Here is a 27294-nt window from a genome sequence, read left to right as displayed (position 1 = left end):
AAACTAAACATCTTTATTTCTATAACAGCAAGCTTTGTCTTATACAGATTTTGCGCCTTGTAAAGTGCAAAAGGCCAAACAGACTAAATCCATGGCTTATAAAAGGCAGTTCATTCAAGAAATTAAGTTCTTTTATTCAGCAGAGAACAGAAAGAACAACAGCTTTTTCATTTTTTTCTTTTAGAAGTAGCCAATTTTGAAAAAAAAAAATCAATTATATAATAAATTTGGATTGACAGAACATTTTCTGTAAAAAATTTATTTCTCTACTTTCCATTTTCTTAAAAATGCTGTCAAGTCAGTCTGATATAACCTTGTGAAAATCCATTAGGCCATATACAAAAATATTTCCCACTATTTATCACCATTGTTAGTCATACTGAACATGGAGTTGTGCTTTTACCACAATTTAATAGCCTTGTGGAATAAGAGTTTATAATAGAGCTTTCTCAGTTCAACCAAACCAGAAACCACAGCTGTACTGGAACATGTAGACCACAATTGGCACCCGAGAGTTTTCAGAGGAATTAAAAGGCTTTTTTATTTTGTGTGTAAAAAAAAAAAAAACCAAATTAAGTGAAACCCTTGGTTGTCTTTACTTCTGTCTGGTATCCTCATTTGTGAATGCTGTAACTGATAACCCATTCTCTGTTAACCCTTTCATCTGATGTTTTGTCACCAGAATACAATTTGCAGCCTAAAGATAGATAAACTAAATATCAATAGGAAAGTCATAATTATATTACTTTATTTAAAAGTAATTTATATATTGTTAATCACACTCAACATTCAATAATAATTATCAATTATATATTTGCCAAGGATGACCTGGAAGAGTGTCTAGTAGGGCTTAATGGACATTTGTAAAATTTCTAAACATGTTTTAAATCATACACTATAAACAGAGCACTGTAGGGCTTACTATAGACCTATTTCTTTTTCAGCCATAAAGTGTCACATGGATCTTAACCACAGTATTATTAGTTCATTGCAAGAATTAATTGCCCTTCAAAATCAAAAAAAATTTAGACTTCTCCACCATTTTTTATCAAGATGCTTATTCCCTGAAAAAAAAAAAATATATAAACTGGAAAGCTGCAGAGTTCAAAGATTAATGGAATTGGTTGAGAGTTTGCTGATATTGTCTTCTAAAAGTCTAACTCCTACTCAAGTTAGAAGGAGCTGAACGTGCTTATAAATTCAGAAAGATGACTTAGCAGTGCATATTTCTATTTGATATGACCCTTACTCTTTAGGAAGTGTGAACATGTTTACAGTATAAGACTGCAAACTGTGGACACCTTTTGCTCACTATTTCAGCTGCTACAGAGGTCTCCTTTTCATTTGATGTTGGAAACGGGCCGGTGGAAATCGTGGTGAGATCTCCCAACCCGCTCAACGACGACCAGTGGCACCGGGTCAATGCCGAGAGGAATGTCAAGCAGGCCAGCCTGCAGGTGGACCAGTTACCCCTGGAGGTCCGGAAAGCTCCAACAGAAGGACACACCCGGCTGGAATTGTACAGCCAGCTCTATGTTGGTAAGGTGCAGAGGGGGCAGCTGGGTTTTGCTCTCCCGTGCTGAACATTCTTTGACTCATGTCTTGCCAGCAGCAGTTAGTGAATGTGGGAAGCTGTGCTCCTCGAGCACTTGCATGACACCAAAGCAGGAGAAAAAAAGAAAAAAGAAAAAGAAAAAGAAAAGACAAACATGTCCATAATTACAGAAATACAAAGATCAACTAAGAGAAAAATATTGTGTGTTAGAAACTTGTCCTTTTTTGTCTTTCTCCATCTGCATCTCCTGGCTGAAAGTGCCTCCAGAAGACTGCAGTAGCAAACTCCTTTTTTGCTGAGAGTCTCTTCCCAGACACACACTTTTTCACCACAGAAGTGAAAATTTCTGCAGAGATCTTGCCAGGACTGCATGTGCCTGCAGTGCCCATCCAAGCCTCAGCAGCACTTCCAGCCTCTTTAGATTTGATCATTGGCCATGCTTTTGCATTCACAGCTCTCACAGCAGTCTTTTCCCTTTAGTCCCGTGGGCTATTTACTCATTTGATGTAGGAAAGCACCACACAGCGTTACACAAATGCATTCCCTAGAACCAAGTTAGTCCAGCTGCTTTCTGGAGCTACTGGTTTCCGCTACATTTTGGGCAGGCTATTCCAGCAGCATTTGTATTTCTCTGACTGTTAGCCGCAGGGCTGCAAAGTGCTGACATGCCAAGTGTCATTAGCTGGAATCAGAACTGCATGAAATGTTGAGCAAAGAAGCACTTTCATACCTCTCTAGATATCTGTTAACAAGAGAAGAAGGAAGGGGAAAGGGGAGAAAAAAATTCTTTTTTCTCCATTTTAGGCAGCATTCAAAAACTCAAATGAATTAAAATGATGTTTAAAGCCTTCATTGCCTTAGTAATCAGCCCAGTGTCACTGCAAACTGTGTATAATGTGTCACCAGATGTGCAGGTGTTATTTACAAGCTCAGGTTCCCCTTTGCTGCTGTGATCCCAGTAAATGGCGCTTTCAAAATAAGCTGAAAGATTAAGTTTGTTTAGAAGAGGAACACTTAACCTTTAAAAAAATACCAAGCCTTTTGCTGTAAACAGGAAGAGCTGGATTTTTTTTCCTCTAGCCTGAGTTCTTTGAGAATTGTTGATAATGACTATTTCATTTGTTAGTTTTAAATTTACTGTAACACCAGCAATGTTTTGAAATATATAGTACCTTTATTGCCAAAAAACGAATGTCACAATCTGAACCAGATTTTTTCTTTCTGAGTTACATCTATTTCATGCAAGTTGGTGATTGGAGCACATGTACCAGAGAACAGCTTTAAACTTTACCTGGAGTCAGACCTAGAATGGATTTGAGTTGGAGTGCTCAAAATGAACACCTGAATATTGGGGCCATGGAGGGTAATGCTGAACAAGAATTGTTTTGGTACCTCCAGTTCCATTTTCTGAAGAATAAATATCTATTCTTTGGGTGAGCAAGAGGGCCTGAGGGGTGATGACTTTGTGTCCTAGGGGCTAGGGCAGTCACTAAGAGGGGGAAGAAGGTTTTTCATCACTGCAGTGTATATGAGTTTATGTAGAAAGGAATCACACCAGAACTCCCTCTGCCGTGTGCACTCAGCAAAGACCAAGCCTTGCCTGCTCCTACTCCAAATCATCCAGTTACCAGTACTCGATTTGAAGCAGCCCTCTCTGGTTTGTATTTAGTCCTCTTCCCCACTTAAGGTAAATATCAGCCTCTGTGCTCTTTGGTGATGAGCATTCAGGTCTCCTCAGGGATTCTCTGGCACCTGCGGCACTGCAGCAATCAAAGAGAGGAGGGATGAGCAGAAAAGGTGCCAGCACTCACTGTTATTTACTTGCATTTTTTAGTTTGGGTTTTTTTGATTGTTGTTTCTAATCCAGCCTGAGATAAGACTTTCCTAGCTGAAATCACATTTTTTCAGAGAATATTTACTAGGGGTGCAAAAAGGACAGTTCTTATCAACTGCTGAAAAAATCCATCTCAACCCAGACTGTCAAATGTAGTTTTTCAGGGCTCCATCCTTCAGTCTGTGCTCTGATAAATAAACAGTATACATAATGTTTCTTGGAAGGTAACATGAATATTTCTTATTGTAACTGAGAATGGGGATTTGACTCCTTTTTTCTTTGCCCATTGTGGCTTTGAAAAATGTAACACTGCATAGCATATTATGGCACTATTATTAGCACTCACCATTACTAATCATTAGGAGAGAAAGGCTACACCTTAACAGTCGAGCCAAGCCCATTTCTTCCACTGTGTACTACTTTGAAAACAAACCAGTGGGAGGCACCAAGTCAGAACAATTTAATGGGGAAATTAGAGAAAATGGAAAAAAAAAAATAATAAGAGAACACTGGTTCAAACTGACAGTCAAGATACAACCTGACTCCCTGTTGTAGCAGTCTGGTAGAACATTGGCTGCAGTCCTCTGAAGCGGTGATCCTGTAGAAAAAGGGTCTGCTCTTCCTCAGGAGGTCCAGTGGTGGCTGTGTAGCTCCTGTCCTCTGGAAATCCAGTGGAAAGGTTGTGTCTAGCATTCAGCATCTCAAATTATATCCACGCTGTGATGCTTGGTTCCTCCCTCTAGGTGGAGCATCTCACAATGGGGTAATGAGTCATGAGGCCAGGTGTTGATTAGGCTCATTAACAGATGATAGTCCAGAGGGAGTTATCTATGAGTCAGGTGTCAGGACAATGATGGGCCATTAACAGCAAGATAGTCTGGGGGGAGGAGGCAAGGAAACACTGCCCCACCTGATTTCAACAGCTCATAGGGATGGTAATAGAATACATTGCAACCCAGGACACACTGTTATCTCTAAAAACATTGAAGTTGAAATGGAAAGAAACCTTACAGTGTAGGGCTAGAATCTCAAACGTCTAATCAGTATAAAGCAAGCACTCATAAAAAACTATTATTTATGCTTGCTAATAGTATGATATCAGGCTAGGTTTCACTGATTTATTGTCATTAGGACAAAGCAATTCCTTGCCCTTATAAAGAAGTTACCACAGACTTAGCAGGATATTTCACATAAAATAACAGCAATAGAATCCATTCAGTGTTGTCTCACAGTTCAGCATTCCCTCTCAGGTGCTGCAGGAGGCCAGCGAGGCTTCCTGGGCTGCATTCGTTCCCTGAGGATGAACGGGGTGACACTGGACCTGGAAGAGAGAGCGAAGGTCACGCCCGGGGTGAAGCCTGGCTGCTCTGGCCACTGCACGAGCTATGGGATGTACTGTGCCAACGGTGGGAAATGTGTGGAGAAATACAACGGCTATTCCTGTGACTGCTCCAAAACTGCCTACGATGGACCATTCTGTATAAAAGGTAAAAGGCTTAGTGCAGGAGGCAGAGTCTGGGGGAACTCTTTGCCTGAGGGAAAAAAAGCCACAACGGAACTGATGCTTCAGCATTATTAATTAGACAAGTAAATCCTGTTCAATACTTCTTGCTAACATGTCCAATTATACACCCATGTGTATATTTAAATGTGATTATTTAAAACCATATCTCTTATTAGGACTATATGTTACCTGTTTAAATCAAATAACACAACAACAACATGCATCGGGAATACCTGTAGTAGTTACAGATCTGGCAGGCTGTATTCCATAGTCTTGAACTGTAGAACAATAAATTCCAACTAGCACAATGTCATGGTAAGTTCTTTAGAAGAAAAACATGGATTTTAACAAAAGCTACCTAGTCATTCAAAAGTGTAGGTATGACATTTGGGTTGAATATCTTATATATTGGGAAGCCAGCATTTGGCTCAAAAATTTTATCCATCTGTAAGTAGATCAAGTCTTTTAGTACCTCAGACTGGGTTAAGGATTGAACCTGCTAGGATAAGGGAAGGCACAGAGCTCCCACATTTATGTCAGTCCTTTTAAAATGCCTAAAATATGTTCTGGATTTCCAAAATCAATGATTGTAAAAGAACAATGTACTATGGTCTGCATGAGAAAGAAAGGCAAGGAGCAGGAGAAAGAGGGATCCAACAACAAAAAAGTGAGAATAAAAGTACAAATTTATTTCCACTTTTTTTTCTTCTTTTGACTGTCTAATCCACTGCTTTTCCTAATCATTTTTAAAGCTTTCTCAAAGTTTCAGCTAAAAATGTGAAGGCTCTTCTCATCAGTATCCCTGGTGTTAAAGAAACCTCTTGCCTCGTAAAGTGCTCATCTGCTTTTACATTCCCCTCTGAACCAGGAATCCTGCAGGCAGTCTAGGTCACCAAACACCAGAGTCCGCTCATGAAGCTAACTTGACAGTAGGGGACAGCACCTGGCCTTCGATGTTCTGGTTTGCAACTCTTTCTTAACATCTTTCTCCAAGTCAAAACCTGAGAATTATTTTGCAGATATCTATACTCTGCTCTCTTTTAGCCACACTTAGAGAAAACATAAAGTTTATGACAGAAATAGGCAGTCTTTTTACCTGATTTTGCGTTTTGGACAGCATTTTCTCCCCACACCTTCATTTATATCTGTGTATATTCACCCGCATTTCATTCTATCACAGCAAAACTTTGTCCATTGCTGACATACTGGACCACCCTCTTCTAAAAGCCAAGGGATTGTTTTCACATCACCAAATATTCACATCACTGGATATGGATGAATCTCCGGGATGATTATTTTATAAATTCCAATAAATATGGTGCATTTCTAGTGCAGCCGAAGGGAAGCAGCTGCTTCTCTAGGTAATGGCTTCCACTGTGCTTGCATGCAGGAATTTCATCAGCTTTCACCATGCTGTATTGCTTCAAAGGCCAATTATAAAACATGTCCATTCAGTTCAGGACTGTACATACAGCGACTCCTGAGATTGTGAATACAGTAATTTCAGTTAATTTAGCAAATGTTTTGTCATGAATAATGGTAATGCATATTTAGTATTTCTGTTCATTAATGCAGTTATATGGTAGAGGAAACCCATTCAGGCTGGAATTGGGTCAATCTCTTACAGATCACGTGTTTACTCAAAAAAAGAAAAGGAAAAGAAAAGATAATTGCTGCTGTGCCATATTCACTGAATTAATTTTATAGCTTTTTCTGTGTTGCCAGAACTCATCACATTGACTTTTATTTGTGAGGATTTTGTTCCTCTTACGGATAGGTAAGCCCCAACCTTCCACCAAAACTAGCTCTAAGCTAAAGTGTTTAGTTTTTCCTGGAGGTGGAGCTAGCAGAATAAAAACATACCATTAGGGGAATAACTGAGCACCTAGCACATACAAACCCTGGTTTTGGCTGGTCTGTAAGTACTGCTGTAGCAATGGCAGTAATATCATGCTATGTTATACTCTTCTCCTTATCAGAGTCCCTGTGCAGCCAAGGGCCCAGGGCTCTGACAGGGATTCTTTGGGCATGCAGTAAAACTTGCTGTGAGCTGCTGCTGGGCAGCACTGGCTCATGCAAAGGTACTCTAGGTAGTGCAGGGATGTCTGTGCCATATGGTGTTGTGCCATTTAAACATGATATCAGATCTCTGCTTTAAATATCAAATCTGTTCCAGGCTAAAAATAACTCTCTAAATCCTTCAGATCTTATGTACAAGGTGCAAATTGCCAATTTAGTTAGTACTGGAGACTGCTGTACTCATCTAGCATATCCCCAAGTGTGATTTAGTGTGGGTGAGTTCATGAGGCTTCCCTATAGAAAGAACAATGGGACACTGGGGAAAAAGCTAGAGGATGAATTACACAAAATAGACTGGGTTTGGAGCATCCTGTGATCAAAATAATAGTAAAATCTCCGTAACAAGCAATGCTGATAATGAGTTCTTTAGAACAGTTCATTTACAGCCCATTACATTTACATTGTCAATTTAACTTGCATTAAGCGTTTTAAATCAAGTAAAGCACTGGAACAATTTATGTGTGTTGTCAAGCTTCCTAGACTTGTGAAAGAAGGGGGTCCTACATTTTCTTTCTAATAGCAGCTCCTGGAATCTTGTACTGTGTCCTTTTGGTCCATGAGACAAGAATGAATGTATTATCTAGAAATAAAGAGCAAACATACATAACAACTGCAAAATAAGCACTGGCAAAACAGCCAAGTATATTTTAGCTTAAAAAATATTTTAAAATTTTATAAAAATTGGAGAAGTTTTTTGGAAAATTTTTCCTGTAAAATAAAAATTTCACCTAAATTATATTTTAATTTACTTTGATGAAAATATCGTAATTCTTATCTTTCAATTCATTTTTTCATTAACACTGTGACACTTTCCCCTCTGTAAAAGCACTGAAATGCCTATGAACATGTTTTCAAATACTGTATGATCTGTTTTCAATGAATTTTGTTCTTTATAATGACAGAGTTGAATACTGCTCTGTCATTTTTATAATCAGCACCACAGTATGCTGTTTGTTACTGTAATTCTGGGTAAGTCTAATATGAGGCAAGAAAGAATATTTTCTTTTGTCACCTTCCCTAGGAATTCACATTGGCTGCCAGAAAATAACAGGGTTAGTGCTTTGCAGGATAGACTAGGACTAGGTTTCATTATTTAGCTCCTCTGAGTAAATATTCCAGGCCAAATAGATCTGTTGGTTTGATAATCAGTGGTGCCTGACATCCCATTCAAACCAATATGAGATATTAACAGAAAAACATGCCACTCAGCTGAAGTGAAGGTGGCACAATATAACTCTTAAAACATAGCACAGACTTCTCTTCCCATTGATTTTAATTTGCCACAGGAAACTTCCCTTATCCAAAAGCTTTGTTCTGATATTGAAATCTTACTTGCCCACAGTAAACTTTTTGGGGTTGGTTGCATACTGAAAGTGCTAGCAGAAGTGATGGGAAAATCAAAGGAAAAAAACATTGCTATAAGGAAATCACCATACAATGGCTCATGAGTAATTAACACACCTCATAATAAAAGCAGGCCTTGCATGTTGTGGATTCTTTTGCTGATGAAATCCATCCTTAGAGCCACTGACTGATGACTGACAAGAAATTGCATTGTCTCCAGCCTTATTAGCAGCACATCACAATGTGATTGATGTTGTAGTGGCCTGGAAATCACACTATTATTTTACAAGGACAAAAAGAAGTACAGAAATGCAGTCTGGCATCTATTTTAACTCTATTTTTGTTTTGTATTTGAGGCATATGCAATTGGTTTTACTTCTTTCATTGCTCCGAGAAATTGTTCTGAGGAATAGCTGAAGTGTTTCTGCTGTCCTGCAGATTGCTTTCTGACCTTTCCCTGTCCTTTGTTTAAGCATAAATTCTCTTCTAATTTTCTCCCACAGCTGTCCTATCATCTTAAGAGCATTTCTGAGAAAACAATTAATTTTTGTTCCTCTAAAAAACAAACTCTTTCCTCCCTTTAAACAAAAAAAACAGCAAAGGTCAAATGCAGGGCACGTGGCAGCATTTTGATATGGGACATACCCCAGGGAGAAAACATTCCTCCTTTGGTATTGAAATGCAGTGGAACAATAGTGGGAGAAGAAATAGTAGGAGAAGAAATTGCATCCACCAGGAGTGAGGCCAAAAAAAAATTTTAAAAAAAAAATTAAATAGCTGGTGCCATGACTCCTGTGCCTCCAGGTGTGCTGGAAGGGTAAATTCAAAGCTTTCCAGTTTCTTTGCAGTTACTCAATTTGCATTAACAAGGAGATGGTATATGCTTTTCTCTTTTCTTCTTTGGAATAAAGCTCAGATGCACAGTGTGAATTCTTGCAATCCTTAAGACAATGCCCAAAATGAGGTCCTTCATATTTGTTTTTATATTTGTATGAACCCTGAAAGCACTTACAAGTAGTATTGTCACAGTCACATTTCCTTCTTTTCCTGCTCTCTTCTATGTCTCAAAGAGAAAAAAAACAGCTTTTTACTAGGCTGAATGGATGCAAGACCTATCAGGGAGCAGCAGCTCTGCCCCCTTCCACAGACTCTGAAACTGACACTTGATCACCTCCAAATTCTGCCTTGGTTATACTCATTCAATTCCCTTTATTTTGCTGGTTGCAAATGCATTGCATTGTTTTGCTGAAAACAATGGTGAGGGGATTGTTAGAGTGGTTTAAGGTAACTAATTTCTTAGTTTTCACAGTTCAGAATCACAGAACCCAGAAAATCAAGGCGACATTTCCTCCCAGACCCCAAAAAATTCTGCTATATGCAACATGATCATGATCTGTTAGCTGAAAGTTACATGAGAAATTTTCTTTATGTTATTAATGTTAAGCTCCTACTTCGGTAAGTCTGAATGCTGCAGTCAGGCTTTTTTACCTGTAGATCATACTTCAGGACTCAGATTTTAGCCCCTATTGAGTAAATATATATACTCACAAAAAATACATATACTTTGTAAAGCTATTCCATTTTTCAGTTGTGTCAATACTGCCTTATTAAACATTCACAGTTATGCTCTAGTGCTTTGAAAATTGCACTTCAGTGCAAGAATTCTTTCATTGGAAAAAACCCCCGTGTTCTTCTTTTCAAAGAAAAACAAACTTCCCCACAGTAATTGCATCTCTTAAAGAGATAGCAACCTGATTAAAAACTGAGCTTGACAGCTCACTTATCATCCATTATAAACTACTTATAAAAAGCACAAATTCCTTATTTTATACACAGAAAGCAAACAAATCAGGGAAATAAGTTAAAAATAAAAATACTTATTCCTGGCTCAGAAAATATGGTAGACTTTCTTGGTCAGACAACTAAAATAGGCCTGCTTTAGTGTCATTGCTCACTGAATGCAGATGTCTTACAAAAGTTAAGTAAAGCAGCCTCGGCAACGTTGCTGGCTGCTGCATGCCTGTGCAAAGGCAGCTGGGAGGTTTGAGTTCTCACACCAGACACCAATGTGCTATATTTATACATCTGCATGCTGCTGAAGTAGTTTTGGCACCTCACAAGATGATAGGGCACTGATGCTTACAATAACTCTGTAATGTGAGAAGATGTTTTTATTATGGTAATGCAGAAAGAGAACGAGATAATGAGGGCAGGAAGGATCTGCTCACATTTAAAGTGGAGACCTGTAGTACAGGACAGAATTGAAGCCAGACCTCACCTACTGAGGTTGTTACTCTGAATACTGTGCAATCATCAAATGACAGTCTCTAATATTTCTCAAACAGCTCTTGCAAACCTGCAAGCTTTTCTCTGGGGTTACCTAAAGAGAACCTCCATAGACTCCCTGGCAGAAAATCATGAAATCTGGTCAGTTGTACACTTGACATTACATTTGCTTCATCTGTCCAATTTTATTTGATGGTGGCAGGGGGAAGGTTGGTGTTAAGGTTTTTTCTTTTTAACCATTATGGATATTTCCACTAGAAATGGAACTGGCTTTTCATTTAGATTCAACAGAAAGTTGCCATTCCCTTACTCTGAGTCTTTTGTCCCAGACATCAGATCAAATATCTATAATACTTTCAAATCAGTACAGAATGAACTGCAACTGCAACTTTCCTGACATTTTTAGGCTTTCTGTGGCATGCACACTTCTGTGCAGATATAGGAAGGTAGAACAAAAGGCACCTGCTTTACAGGGCTATTACAAAAGTGGGTTCAGAGCTCAGCCTTGTTTAAGCATATCAAACTGCTTCCTGGCAGAATCTACCTGTTGGCATTGACTAGGGAGGGTTGGAAGTGTAATGAATCAGGGGACTAAACCCCATCTCCTGTGGCACTCATCCTGTTCTACTGAAGGTAGTGAGAATCTTTGCATGGATTTATGATCACACCCCATAGTTTCACTGGTGCACCTTACTTTGTATATCCCCTGATTCTGATAGTTCAAGAAAGCCTTTTTTATACTGAGTACTGATACGTTCATATAGAAGAAGCAAGCCCTCACTAGCTTTGTATTCTATTAATGTCCACAAGCAATCGCTGTACTTTGGTGGAAAGTTCAAATATACATCACAAATTATTAGAGTAAGAGTAGACAGAATATGAGACTTGAGGATGTAGGACAATAGCTTTAAATCCCCACTTCTCAATTTCACACACTAAATGTGCCTGAAGATAGAATAAAACATTGCATGAGCCAACCAAATAAACTATGAGCATTATCACCTTCAGAGCACTCAGATTCTCTCCCAGATCAACAGCTGTGAGATTCTGGCCCTTTACAGATGCCCTATGGCCAGAAGGTATTTCAGCAAACAAGTCTTAGTCTTTGTGACAGCAGCCTGGAAGTAGCAGCAATTTTAGGTGCTCCCTTGCACATTTTTTGCCATATGATGAACAAGCAAGCTCTGGTTAATCTTTATTCCATATTCATAACTATATGTAAAATCCAAAAAGAAAGGAAGTTATGCAAAAAGAAAGAGGATTTATTCAACTGTCTACCTTGTCTGAAGAATCTTTGTACATGCATCAAGTGTTAGAACGCCTCCAGTGACTGTCCTTGCTTAGGATTGTGAAAAAGCTGCTTTTCACACCCAGAACTCCATGCAGGGAAGACCTATCATTGAGCACTGGAAAGCTGCATCTCAGAGTAATGTAACTTACTGAATCTGAGCAGGGCCAAGGAGGCATTTAGGGCCTCCAGATGGGACATGCTTACAGCTGTAAGAACTCATTTCAGTCAGCTTTGTGAAACAAAGAGAGTCTTTTCCTGCCCCAGTTCTCATTTCCTTTTCCAGGCTTCATAGTTGTCAGGATTTTGTCTCCAGCTTCTGTAAGGCAGGTATACCCTGCCGGTTAAATAAATACGCCTGTCAAATAAATAACCAGAACTACTTTCTCCTTGGTCTTCAGGTGAAAGATGGCAGAAATCAGGTCCAGTTTACTTGGAAAAATATGAGATGGCAGTTTGAGTCAGTGAGAGCTGTCCTGCTAAAGAAGGGAGATTCCACTTCTCACAATGCCACTCCTGAAAATGTCGTGTGTTGAAACTGGGGGGGGTTGGGGTTGTGGTTTGGGGATTTTTTCAGTAGCCCCACAAAGCTGAAGCTTCTTTATTTATTAAGAGTAATGTATGGTACTTGATTAATGATGATTCCTATTAACATTCCTATCCCTACTGTCAGCATAGAGCAAATTTAATTGCTGTAAGGACTACTGAGCTCTGTATCTCTTACGCATATGCACCCAGATAGAATATCTTGCTGAAGTTTTGTTCAGCCACACCTGTGCCATGCTGGCAGTGTTTTTCAGAGGTGAGAAAAAGGTTATGGAGAAAGAAGACAAGTTCTTTATATGTCTGACTTTATGGCTAACAGAATTATTATAAATACTTAAGAACAGAAGAACCAACACTAACATTTCACTGCTGTAAAAAACAGTAGAGGAGAATCAGATTCCTACTTGCATTTTCTTAGGTCTACAGCACCGCCCCTGAAATGTCATGAGATTTTGCAAGTTTTGTAGGAGAAGTGGGGGTTTTTATTGCTATTTGGCTTTTTCCTTCAGTCTTTCAATACTCCTGATCCCAGACAGAATGAGAGTGTACAAAAACAAAATTAGCTGAGTGGGCAGAGGGAGACTGTGGGGATGAGCAAAGAATCATAACTTTCAAAATAAGTTTGTCAGTTTTGGGTACATGTGCATTTTCTGTGGAAGTTTTGGATCAGCTTTTGCTTCACCCCTGTCCAAATTGAAGCTGGACAGTTTTGTAACATATGTGCAGTTCACCCTGCGGACATGCACCTTGCTTGATAAAATTGTTTCTAACAATCCACAGTTCCTGTTCTGAGTTCCTCTACAAAGCCAGCCCAAAGTGTTTATATTTGAAAAGTCTGTCACCAGAGAGTGACTGCAGTGCATATTGGTGTAGAAATAGGTATTACTTTCTGAGGAAAACAGGTTACCACCACATTCATTTCCCTAAGGCCTCCGCCTTGAAAGGGCGGTTTGAAGAGCAGCCTTCACTATGCCTTATGCCTGATGTCCCAAGAGTCATCTTTTCAGATAGCATTTCAAATATTACAGAAGAAAAAAGAGTTGTGCATGGAAACTTCCTTCACATTTCAGCAGCAGGGTTTGTGCTGCATTTGACCCTCTGTGTTCAGGCAGCTCGAATGGTTTTATGCATGAAGGGCTTCCATACTACTTCTAGCACAACTTCAGAAGGATGCTACACTTGTGACCTCCAAGTAGGTAGCTTTCTCATTGGTCAGCCCTCAGCATTTCCAAGTCATCATATAACTGCATTCAACATAGAGAAAATTATCTTTTAGCTATTTTTAATATGTCCTAATAGTTTAAACAGCCTGCTCCTGTGAGTTGCTAAGCACATTGCAGTTCTGCTACAAGGATTTCAGCTTCTTTCAGTAAAGAGCATAATCACATGCATCAACCTCTTTGATGAGCTGGAACTTGAGAGGATTCAATATCTTCCTATTGAAGGCTCAATACACTCAAAAAGCCAAAGTGAACCTTCCTCTTATCCTGCCTTTTAAAAGAGGGGATGTGAATGTGAGGAGAATTTCAAGTTTCATTACAATACCCTGTATGCCTGTAATAATAAAGCTACACTGAAAATTATTTTCTCAGGGAAAATCAAGTTAAACATACAGAACATTCTTTGCTCTGTCATGAAACTCTTTTTGAAAAAAAAAAGTCATATAATAGAGTATTGAGAGTTGGAAGGGACCCACAAGGACCCACAAGTTCACCTCACAGAAACACAGAATAATCTGAATATTATTTCAGAGAGCACCATTTACTTAAAGCTTTCTTTGTAGTAATGAACATTTAATAAAGCAATTTATAACATTTACAGCTCTGGAAAAATGCTTCGCACAGTTTCCAGTTAAGCCCCAGAGCAGTGCCGAGGTCAGGACTGAAGGTCCCAGTATTCCCAGAACGTGAGTCCCTGGGCAAGCACAGCGCCAGGCAATTCCAAAGATTACTCCTACAGTGAAAGGCATGACAGGCAGTAAACAGGCTGAAGGCGAACATAATTTTGCATCAGTGTGCTGTGTGCATGTGTGGAGCCTCCACGGGGGCTGCTGTCCCCACCAGCAGTGGCAGTGTCAGGACCTGGCACGGCCGGCAGCTCTGCCAGCGCCACAGCCGCATAATTGGTAGAGCATCTGCCCCAGAAGCAGCTTGCATGAGCCACAAGTGGGGGCTGAAAAATAAATTAGTGGTCATAGGGGTATTTTTAGGCCCATCTTGCAAATACTTGGAGCTACTGCTTTAGATTTTTGTGTGCTAAGGTTTGTTTCCTACACCACTGTCAAAGGTAGAGGGCATCACGAGTTGGGGAAGTTTTTTCACGACAGGGCCCTTCACTTTTAATCCAGGAGCACTAAAGTTGATACTACTGCAAAACATAGTTGTTAAATGAAATTGCATCTCCCATAACTTTTTCAGGTGATTTAAGTTCTCCCCTATAAAAGTGCAGTTATAAATCCATCAGAATGATCAAATTATTTATAGCACTTAGGGAGCCAGCTTGGCTCTGTGTTTTGGATGTCCATATGGTCACAGCAACTGTGATATTTTGAATTTGGGAGAATTTTCATATGGTAGCAAAAAAAAAAAATAAAGCTTTTCCAGCAGTAGGTGCAGCAAAATTCTGGAAAGAACCATCAATATAATTTTATAATTCTACCTATCCTCTTACCAACTCTCTGCTCAGCTACTCTGAATGAACTCTGCAGGCTTTTTCCTGACTTGCTCTGTGCCTATGTAGAGCTTGGAAAATAGGCACCTTCCTTCATGTGTTTTGAGATAAAGGCTCTGCTTAGAATTGTGTGAAGACTCAAAATGCTAAAACAGAATAAAAATAAATTTCTTGTTTAGATGGTCAATTTTGCACAAAACTGTGGAAACTTTGCATCATGTAGAAAAGTAGTAAATAATGAAAGCCTTTTTTTTAAAGACAGTTTATGGCTTTAAGCATTTCATAGAGCCCTTCTTTGAATACAGTACTCATATATTATGACTATAATATTTTTAATCATTATTTAGTATCTTACAAAATGTTCATAAACACATATTTTTAATCAAGTTCATATATAATTTTAAAATTTCCTTTAACAATGTTGTCCCAGACAGCACAGCTGATGCAATACCATGATGTCTCCAAATGAATGACTGCCATAGGAAGTCAGTCAAGCAATGCCCATTGGAGTAGGTGATACCAGTGTGGCCAATTGTGCAGGAATTCCTGTGCGAGGTTATCAAAGTCAGTTGTTGCTGCAAGAACATCAGCCTGGAATTATGATTTTAATGTTAGAAAAGAGGCAGGACCGCATTATTATGAGAAGCACTACTAGTGCTTTTTCAGCTGAAAGCATTAATTCTGCCATAAGTAGGTTTATTTTCTGTCAGGAATGTTGGAACACCACATCTTGTCTCAGATTGGTTTGAAAACTTTTTCTAGATTTCACCTCCTGGGATCTACACTTCAGGTATCTCCTGCCTCTTGTTCCCTATTGAGTCATGCTCCCTAGTTAATTTTATCTCCCCTGAGGGCATTGTCATTATGGAGCTCTCATGAAGGATTGTGTTAGCTGTGGATAGCTTACAAGCATTGTGTCCAGTCCTTTCAGGGGCTGGAATTGCCATTACTCCTTTGTGAGGTCCTTCCAAATCTGCTCAAATTTGCTGGTCAGAACTGTTGTTTTTCCTTTTCCTTGACTGTTGTTTTTCCTTTTCCTTGACTGTTGTTTGTTTACTGTGTCCCTTAAGCCACTCTTCCTTGTACCTCCTTCCTTGGAGCATTATCTACCGCAAAATTTCAATGAGAATAAATTTAAATCATAATTATTCTTGTCTGTAGTATTGATATGAGATATAGGCATAGGCTTTCTGTGTGCCCCAAAGGAAATATTTCCTTTGCTCTGTGAATCCAAGTACCCAACAATAAAATGGAGATTGCTCTTTCCATTCTCATAGGAAAATAGTGGGGCTCTTGACCTAAATATTGTGCTTAAATAATGCAGCGGTAGAAACATGCACAGATTAGTACTGATCAAGTCACAGTAATATGTTTCAACCAAAAGGTGTCAGCACATTAAATTTACCTTTTTTTTCCCCATCCTTCTTTTCCTGTTCTGTTCAAGACGTGGGAGCATTTTTTGAAGAAGGAATGTGGCTTCGTTACAATTTCCACTCCCTAGGGACTAGCGTGAAGGATTTAGTTAGCCGGACACTTTTGAGTTCTGCGGATCCTGAGATCACAGCACCTGACCTCAGCTTGAACAAGGAAGAGCTCAGCTTCAGCTTCAGCACCACCAAGTTCCCTTGTGTCTTACTGTACATCAGCTCCTACACCCCGGACTTCATGGCTGTGCTTGTGAACCCAAGTGGTAAGCAACTGCTCCGGGATCTCTCCATTGAAGGCACAGTTGACAATAACAGGCTGACACTCAGGGGAAGCTCTGAACTGATGAGAAAATCTCTTCACCCTTGTCATGTAAAAGTAGAGCACTTAGAAATCTGAACCTTTATTCTGCTTCTACTAGATTTAGTACTCATGTAATTGTTCAGTTTTGTGGTGTTTCTTTAGCCAATCCTCCCTCACAAAACAAAACTAAACAAACAAAAGTAACCAAAAACCTGCTGTAGCAGTTGGAACCATGCCATGAACCAGCAGTATGGTGGGGACAGGCAGACATCCACATGACGGCACCTGAATAGCTGAACTCCTGGCAATATCCCTAGTAGTCAGTGAAAAGTGTCATGTACTGTTCTGAAAATCTGGATACTCACTGAGGTGACTAAAATAAGGAAGCAGTATAGTATATAATGTCCTAAACATTTTGGTGGTGGTTGAAGGTTGGATATGGACCATTTGCTGCTACAGTATTAAAACTGTATATAAACTGAATTTACTTTGATTCCAAATAGTGCCTTAGTGCCCCATGAAAGTCATAATTAGGATGATTTTACTACTGCTCTCTTCTATGGGATAATACGAGTATTCTACATGCCACTCATTTTTTTCCCTTCATGGGGAAGAAAGGAGGTGCATGAGTGAAATCCAACATCACTCAACTAATCTATAGTTATAAAGGTCTAAGTCTGCTCTTTTGGGCCAGAATATTTCCATTTTTCATCAAGAGTGGGGGCTGCATTTCCCTTTCCAAACATTCTTCCTTTTAATCAAATATTTAAATGTGTTATGAAGAGCAGACACTTCACTTTTGTTTAGAAAAGAAAGATCTGGTCTGGCAGTATGTTATGAACATCAATTAACCACTCCTGACTATACTTTTCTAACAACCTAACCTGAGGTTTGCATTTCACAAAATAATACTAAATTTCCATGGAAGTCCAGACGGTCACCCATCAACAACAATTAAACGTGAGAGCAAGGAAGTCCCTTGTGTGAATTATGTGTCAGTGCTAATTTGTTGTAATTTTGCCTTTATTCAGTGCACGTCAATGGTTTGTTCTTTAGAAAATGTTATGCTTTGTACAATTTTGAAGAATTTTACTGCAGCAAGTATAATAATCCCAACAATAAAGTGTTACTCAATGTACTCAGTTTTGTACCAATTGCCCATATTGTTCAAGGCATAACTACAATTTGTTTGGTTTGCAGTCTGGAGTGTTTACAAACACTGTGGTTTGGAGATGCTGGTCATTGTCACACTTCTGGGTTATAAACTAGAGGCAGTTTCAGCCCAGTAACTTTATAATGTCAAACACCAGCTCTTCTCTTACTGCAGAGACCAGCTATGAGAGCAATTAAGTGTGAAATGATAACAGCTGTATGTGAAAATAAAGATGGCAAAATAGCTGGTGAATAAAGATCAAAATACCTGAGGGTGCTTTTCACATTTTTTTCTTTTTCGCTAGGGAATCTGCAAATTCGGTACAACCTTGGGGGCACCAAAGAGCCATATAACATTGACATTGACCACAGAAACATGGCCAATGGACAGCCCCACACTGTTAATGTTACACGGAATGGACGGGACATTGTACTGCAGGTCAGTTGTTTAGTTCCATTACATATATCTTGTAGCATTTTGTTACTAGACGGGTCTCCAGTCCTCTGAAAAGATCGGTGCAATTTAGAAAATAAAAAGTACAGTAGATAGGGTTCTGCCTGCAGATCACACTCCCAGGAGTTAATAAAAGCTATTCACTCCCTCCCTTGCATCAAGTCATGTTGTTATAAAATCCTCATTTTAGTGTGATGACAGCTGGGCTAATACAGGTGTCACTGTAGGTGCCTGAGGGCATCAGAGACATCTGGGCTGATAGATAACGTGGGACTTAGGATAAAACTGTGCCATTCTGGAGCAGCGGCTGGAAGCCAGGAGGGATACCCTACAGCATCTTAAATGGTAGTGAAGCCTGATGCAAATAATATCATTCCGTTAAGTCCTGAGTCTGCAAATGAGAATGTCTTTAAATTTAAATTTACCCTGCAGTCCAGTGAAATCGCAAGAGCTGTTTTGCAAAGATGAGCAGATGCTTAAGTGTTTGTGTGACATGAGTCTGGGACAGAGAGTATTGTTGAATATCTTTGGCTTATTTAGGTTTTGGTACAGCACAGGTAGGAACTTCATCTCTCCATATATCTCAGTTTACAAAACTTTGAGATAGTATAATGCTATTTTAGTAACTGAGGGGAGTGCTGCAAGAAGCAGTCAGTGTTTGCAGGCAGCCTCCTCTCTCTCTGGTCATTACAGAACTCTCTTTTCATTCCCTGGTTGTCACATCTATCTGCAAACATGGAGTTTGCAAGCAGGGTATAAGAACAGTTTCGTCAGAAGGAGTCAGGTGGATAGGATACATTAATCTGGATTTGTTAGTTCAGAAGAAGCAAACCAAAACCAGTAATAAATGAAACATAAAAAGGGGAAGTTTCCTTGGGAACCAAGCCAAAAGGTGAAGGATAGTACCCATCACAGTATTATCTACCTAAAGATTAAAATATATATTCATTAAAATCCAACAACTATTGTTTCAAGGTATCAAAAGGAAACTTTTCAGTGCATTACAATGTCATGTGACTGAGGCTGGCAGTATTTAGAGTAACACTGAATGCATTGAAGTAGAATTATCACGAAATTATTCCAAAAATGCCAAATAACCTAAAAAATATATACATGATACATGCAAACTCTTTTCAGGCTGTTGGATGTTGGGGGGGATATATATTGATATATATGTCTGTCTTGCATGTTGTTGCATTTATTTCTCCTACAGCTAAATGGAAGCTAAGGAAGACGTAGAGTTTAGTGTCCCTCTGGTGTTAAACACTTTTATTTTGGGGAAGTATGGCATGTTTCCTATGGAATCCTAGCGGATGATTTAGGCAGCTGTAAAACTAAATAAATTATTTTCCAAAGGGATCAGAGGAGATACCTTGCCCATTTGGAAAATATGTGCAGTTAAATGTTGCAGCCTTGCCACAGCTCACCTGAATTTGGTTCCAAACAATTTTCTCCCAGTGTTTTATGAGACCACTGCCTATCTAGGACTTTGAAGAGCCAGAAACATTTTGGTTAGTGTTTCTCTGCTGGGGTAAATTTTTTTTAAACCTATTTCATGTGCTTAAAGTGCAGCTGGTTTATGTAACCAGAAAGGAGATACATTTGAGGCTTGTTACATGAGGTGATCTGTCTGATGCACATGCAAGAATAGGGAAAGAAGGGACCCATACAAAGCAAATCCAGAAATCCTATCCTTACAGTATCCTGCAAGAGACTATTTCTATCAAATTTTGTTTATTCACCATAAGTTTATTTTATTACTTATATCGTTACCTTCTGTTAATGAGAGAACTAATATGAACAGAAATGAATCTCCTAAATAGATTGTTCACTTGAAAATTATTCCTGTTTTCAAAAATGAACTCCTCACAGTGTTTGAAAATACAGAAGATATAAATACAGTTTTTCTCAGTATTCAGAGTACAAATCATAAAGTATGAGTTTTCTCTTGCAGATCTGAGCTATGAACATTTGAGTAGACTTTTATTTCCTGCTAAATCCTTCTCCAACCTGATGAGCAGCTGGTTTGCTTGCTTTTAAAGAAGACAGCTTGCTTGCCAGGTGCTATTGCTCACACTTCCACATCTCTACATGGCATAAAAGTGTCACAAGAAGGATTTATTTCTCATCAAAGCTTCAATTCAAGAGCACTCAGTATTTTTGAGATCTTAACAGCAAGTTCACACTTAGAATACCTGCCTTTCTAACTTACTGAAATAACCCTGTAGTGCCAGAGAGATTTAAAAAATCTGAAGCCAGGCAATAATTGCTACCATATACACTGTGTGAACTAGAGTTATATCATGATTCTCAGGACTTTCACTTACATATAAATATGAAAAAAGACTCATTAATGAACTCTAGGTGACTTCACCTCATGCTAGCAGACAGGAGACCACTGATTACATACATAAAATCAGAATTTGAGGTGGGATTTGAAATCAACATTGCCACAACACTGTATGTCCATAAGGTAACAAAATAAGCCCAAGAACAAATATTTAGTGTGAATTGCTGTTACGATAATTGCATCCCTATTCCTAACATGGCAGTCAAGACTGAAGGTAGCAGCAAAGGCTCTGTCAAATGGTTTTTATATTTCAGTTTTATACATTTACTGACTGCAGACAAATCAGTAGTTAGTTCTACATGAAATAACAGGCTCTCAATTGCGTTGCCAGTGGTTTCTCAAGGATAAGATTAAGGCTATGCAGTCAATTTACATGTCAGAAAAAGCAAATTACATAAATTCAGGAACAAAGATATGCTTATTTTCTCTTGTTTCCATGAGGTGGACAAAATTAACATTTGATAATAACAGTTCCTATCCCTCCCCTCTAGCAAAATACTATGTACTAGTAACCATGGTACACCTCCAAGGCTATATTAGTTCTCCTGTGGCAAGAAAAAGCCCAGACTGAGGATGGGGAATGCACTATTCCAATAAATGACATTTCAAGAGCTGAGCTTTAGGTTATGGAGGGCAAGTTTTTCTTTGTTTGATTTTATTAAAAGATTTCATGCTTCAGCAGGGTGTTTTACATATCATAAAAACCAGATCACTCTTTACCAAGTGTTCATGGGTGATTAACACTATTCACACATCAGTAAAATCTTCTTTGAAGAGAGCCAAGGACAAAAGCTCCCTAGCTGAGGTTCTGATCCAAAGCCCATTGAAGTGAATGAAAGGCTTTCCATTGCCTCCAACAGGCTTTAAATTGTACCTTAAAGAGCTGTGATAGTTGCATCCTGTGTGCAAGATTCATACCTTCTGCTTCTTTGCATGTCCCCAGAGTAAAATGGGGATGGAATCTGGATCAGAGACTTTTCTGCTCTGTTGCAGAAAGGTAGATCAGCCTGATACAAAGAAAAAATAAAAGAAAAAAAAAGAAAAAACCAGTATGATATGCTTTGAGTGTTAGTGGAATAAAGCTGGTAGTCAACAGACTTAGACTGGACCTCTCAGCTTCCTTACTTGTACATTCTCAACAGGTCTCTCTCCATCCCTGCTTTAAAGCCATTTCTGGTAATGGGTTATGAGTCACAGTTTATAACACTTTCCTTGTTCCTGAGAAGGATTATACCTGAGCAACTTCTTCAGGACTCTGAACAAACTCTGTCCAAAACTATGAGTATGCTTTCAGGAAAACTATCAGCAGCCACTGCTCATCTTCTCAGAAGGCCACACAAAAGGATGGCTGACAGTTCTCTGTTTCAGCCTTGGACAATATGTCAAAATGTGATGGAGGGGCTGTACACAGCAATACCATACATTCTCAATATTAATTGTTGACTTTGCACAAAATGAGCTAAATTATGAGGCTTTATGGCTAAATCTTGACCTGAACTCAGCTGAAGATGAGAATAATCAGAAAATGTGTTTGTACAAATCTTCATTTTCCAACTTCACGAGAGGCAAGCAAGAGTATATACCCATCTTTGTGAAAAAATGGTCAATGAAATATCTGACCCTTACCCAAGTGAAATCAAGAAGAAAAATAATTTTTTCAAGTCCATTTCCATTTTGAGCTCTGCACTACTTGAAAAGAGATAACTGCAAACTCCTAGATGCTTTAAAAATATAAATCATACAAACTTAATTCAAAACTATTCTGAATTACAAAATAAAATGGTAAACATCATAGCAATAAAATGGATGAAGTGGAGCAAGGCAGTCTGTATATAATCCCCATCTTAAAAGCAATGACTATACCAAAGATTTTATAATTGTAGATTAAATTTTGTTCTCATTAAAGGGAGTGGGAACTTCCTCATAGATTTCAGTGAGGCTATAATTTCATCTCCCATCATTATTGATGCTGTAGAATTACACCTAGCTATTGTATTTCCTATATTTTGAAACCTCAACAGAATATGATCACTGTTTGAGCTGTTGCTTAAGAGAGGCCATAAAATTCCCCAAATTATTTTCTGCAGCTAACCCAAAAATAATGATAGCAGTAAAATAAATTTTCTAGAAAGACATTTTATCTAGCTTTAAAGACTTCAAATGATAGAAAATTTACCATATCCTTTGGCTATGTCTTATGCTGTGTAAGTACCATCCTTGTAAAGAATTTTCACCTAATTTACAGTTTGAATTATGCAGACTTCAACATTTAACTTTGGGATCTTTGTGTCTATACTTGAAAGAAATGTTTAGTGTCAGGTGTCACTCCCCTTCACACTTTCTTAGAGATGCTGATTAAAACATCTTTTCATCTTGTCTGCAAGATGCTAAATAAACGGATCTATTTTAGTATACCATCATCCATCTATAGTTTTTGAGACTGAAAACAATTTTTTAACTCTTCTCTGAATACTGTCCCTTTGAGTCACATTTTGAAAATATTTACCCTAGGATTAGAAATGGCAATGATTGTTATGCCATCAAAATGATGTAGAAATACCATCTTTATTTATGTCCTTCATTTTCTGGGAATTATGCTGCCTCAGCCTCCTTTGGGTAGTGCTGTAAATTGTCTAGACACCAGATTAATTTGAAGGCTGGTTTAGCTAACATTTCACTGGTAGGGAATGGGGAAGAACTGTTCATGATTTGAAAGGAGCGAGTCAGAGAGTATTTACAAATTCCATAGCTGCTGACATGAATAAAACATGTTTTAAGTATCCAGGACTTTAATCACAGGTAAAACATGTAAACCATAGTTAACATCCATGCAACAGTTAACCCTGTGCTTTGTTTCCTAATACCCAGGTAATTCTATTATATTGAAAGAATAATTAATGAATTTCCAAACACGTTTTGCTTAAAGGAAAAAGAAAATCATTTGTTCTATCAATAACAAAGGCCTTCCTACTGAAATGAATTATTTAAAATCCCTGGGGATACATCTTTTTCACTATGTATTGCCCTTCTGTAGTGGCAATGTATTACTCAAAATGCTAGTGCCGCAGAAAGGCAAACTCAGACCATTTTCTAGAGCAGAGCCATACATTAGATCTGCATGTTTAATGCATTAGCACTTAGTTTACCCATAACTTCTAAGCTCTTTTTTCAATCAGAAGTCACAAGAAAGTGGTTTTTACTCAGGTTTGAAAATATAGGGGGGTTTTGTTGGTTTTTTGTTTTTTTTTTCACAAATAGGTGACAAAGTAGCATAAAAAGTTATCAATAGCTATCAATAAACTTTTGAAAATAAAACAAAGCTTTATTGATATAGTATATCATGACTATTACCCTAAGCAACATCTGGTTTCCAAAACATAAATAATTACAGACCCTGATCTTCCAACTATAAGGATGTTCCAGAGGTTGCAAATGACCAGGTGTTCAATACTCAAAAGTGTCTGTAAACAACAGTGAGAAACAGCAGAACAGAATTTCAATTGTTTGTCCCAGAATCAGAAATGGCCAAATAATTCACTGATTATTAACTTTTTACCTGTTCTTTTGTGCTCACTGAATGACCATGAGCTCCAAGCAGTTTTGTTGATTTAAACCTTCACTGAATTTACTCAATTTCTTTATTTTGCAGTGTGACTCACAATATTTCAGTTAAAAAGAGTAATTATGGGTAGACAGGAACCTCATAAATGAACGACTTGTACTTCCCTTTTGTGTGTGACAGAGTTGGTTAGTGGCGCGTGCCAAGGTAAGCCAGCACATCCCCATTGAGTCTCAGCTCAATGAAGGCCAGACAAAATGTTTTCAAAAACCAGAACTCCTTTCACTCTTCAATAAATAAGCGAGTGGAATATCCTCACCCTGAACATCAGGACATGGCATCAGATCTTTCCCTTATTGGCAGATACACAGTGGGAAAAACATGACCCATATATCCCCATCTCAGGCTGATGAAGTATATATCTTTACAAAACTTTTACCCTCTGCATCAGCTGAGATAGTTTCAAATGTAGAGGCCTTTTGGAAGAATATTCCTCTTTACTTTCTGTTCCGTAAAACTGCTCCATAGAAGAGGAACTCTTTTACATATCCATCCTTCTCATATCTTTTTAGCAGAGCTTGTGTTGCTGGATTCAGAGTCATGTTTCAGCTGCCTGGTCCCAAACTTTGCCCATGTCTAGGCTATGTATCATGATAAGACCCAGAAGTGAAATGTCTTCCTCACCCTACACCCCTGTTTTCCTTGGAAATAAAGCTAAGGCCATTCAGGTCAGAAGGGAGCATGGTACAGTCTGATATTTCCTGGGTCTGCATATCAGAGCAGAGCGAAGGTCTGCAGAGCGTATCAGCAGGCTTATCCACCTCACAAATGTGTTACTTACATTGGCTTATGCTGAAACTATTTCCTTCTTCTATAATGCATTTTCAGTGATGAGTGTGAGTCTTCCTTGGCCTGTGTGATTTCTAGTTTGATACAATTTTATTGGAATTAAAGAAACAAGGAAAGAATAAAAAAATCATTAAGTAATTCCAGAGTCCAAGACAAAGCTAAAAAAGTCAAAACCTATCATGAAATAGGTGGTTTCTATTATATGGAAGTACACATTGGACAAATTAATGTCCTGTGAAAGTCATCTTTAGGTACCTGAGGTAGATCTCTTTAATTTTAATGACTTGGCATTATATGACTTTCTATTGCTTCTGTTAACATTTATTGTAATTCATCTACTAAAGAGAGCAATAAAAAGTCAACAGATGTGAAAGAAGCATCAGAGAATTGTTTCAATTGAAGGCAGCCAAACTAAATAGTGTCCCTTTCCTTATCAGTGCTTCTGTTACATTTTGAGTTATGTTCCTACATTTCCTTTTAAATTTTATCCAAATTTTTGGTTTTTTTTAGAGGGAGGCAAATTATCCCTGTCATTATTTAGCAGAGCAACAGCAGCTTTCAGACATATATACAAGCTTTCTGCACATAAAGGATTCAAGTTTTAAACCAGGAAAAAAACCCGAACCTTTATATTTGTTTTATTTTTTTCTGCAATGTATCTATGTTTTTCTGTCTGTATCACATGTTAATCACATATTTAATATATATCCCTCCATAAAAGAGACTTAATCATAAAATACTGTAGTTGACCTTTATTTAAAAAAAAAAAAAAATGCTAAAGGCTAAATCAGTGCATTAAACTAGCAAAACAGATTTTTAGGAGTGGTTCCTAAAATAATATTTACTATACCTCTACAGAAATTTCGTCTGCAGAGCTCAAAGCACAATGCAAACCTTTAGCTTGCCTTACATCACATTGGTGAAGTGTGTACCTCCTCCTGTGTTCCAGATGAGCAGTGAGGCTGCAGGTCTGTGACAGTCTAAGGCAGTAAAAAATGCTGGGTTTATGGTCCTGACTGTTTCTCTGGATCTACTACTCATTTACAGTCCATGGCTTGTCCCTGCTCTGGCTCGATCTCATCTCACTAACCTGGGTCAAGGACCTGACCCGTCAGAAACACATCAGCAGAGCACTAGTGCCACACTAAGGAAGGAGCTGAATTGCAGCGAGAGTGGCCATGATCGGCCTAAGGAATTACACAATTATCACTCCAGTCTGCTCCTTTCCTCTTGTACTAGGAAAAAAAAAAAAAAATCACAGTATTAAAAATATTGTTTTAAGTTTTTTCCTAACCTTTTAGCAGGTGAATAATCATCTTTATTTCACCAATAAAAAGAATGGCATAATACCTCCCACTTGATTTTCATAGTCATCTTCCTGCTTTCTCATACACTGCTATCATACTCATGCGGAGCTCCATCTAAACACCTGCATACCACCTTGCTATTTTCTTAGGGCCTCATGCCTAGTCTGTGCTAACTTTGTAGGCATTTTTGAGCAGGAACCTTTTTTGTTATGTATTATTATAGAACTTAGCACAAAAAGCCCTTGTTCAGGACTAGAAAAGTTTGTAACAAAAGTGATAAATCATCATAATAATGCAGAAGAGAAATACTATATTGATCATGATGATAACACCCCCTTCTTTACCCTGCTATTGCTGAAGTCAATAGCAGAGATGTATTGACGTCAGATGGTGTGAGATTAAACCTTACAGCATTATTATTCCATCTGATTTGGACAATTTTTTAAAATAAAATATCTCCAGCATAAAGAAAAACCTTAACTTCACAGCAGTTCACAGGCTGGGTTGACAATGATTCAGATATAAATATATCCACAGGGTGAATATAAGGTATGTGTTTGTGTTTACGCCTTTTTTTTTACCAAGACTACTAAGGTGATGCAGACATTATGTTTGCCCTTAGACTGATATCTCTGTTAGTCTCAGAACTCCCATCAAGATTAGTTTTATTATCTAAGTGAACAGTAATTTAAAAGAAAGAGCATTTTATTGAACTTCTGCTTAAATCCAAACAACTTCAGAAAAAGGCAGTCTGCCTTGACGTGATGTGACTTCAGAACTGAAACTGCA

General features: G+C 38.3%; 1 protein-coding gene across 1 annotated transcript in view; it reads left to right on the top strand.

Annotated features, from left to right (window-relative positions):
* CNTNAP2 (contactin associated protein 2) overlaps positions 1-27294 on the top strand; it is a gene marked incomplete at its 5' end in the record, with an annotated part of 1036243 nt that overhangs the window by 940455 nt on the left and 68494 nt on the right. The window contains 4 exons of the mRNA XM_082287522.1: positions 1321-1539; positions 4640-4876; positions 16551-16796; positions 18292-18425. Of these exons, the coding sequence (XP_082143648.1) occupies positions 1321-1539; positions 4640-4876; positions 16551-16796; positions 18292-18425 (836 nt within the window). The remainder of the gene's footprint in view (positions 1-1320; positions 1540-4639; positions 4877-16550; positions 16797-18291; positions 18426-27294) is intronic.

Source organism: Coloeus monedula (assembly GCF_965178545.1).
Source record: "Coloeus monedula genome assembly, chromosome: 1".
Lineage (NCBI taxonomy): Eukaryota > Metazoa > Chordata > Aves > Passeriformes > Corvidae > Coloeus > Coloeus monedula.
Note: the sequence above shows the minus strand (reverse complement) of the source record. Positions and strands in the feature narration are given on the sequence as shown.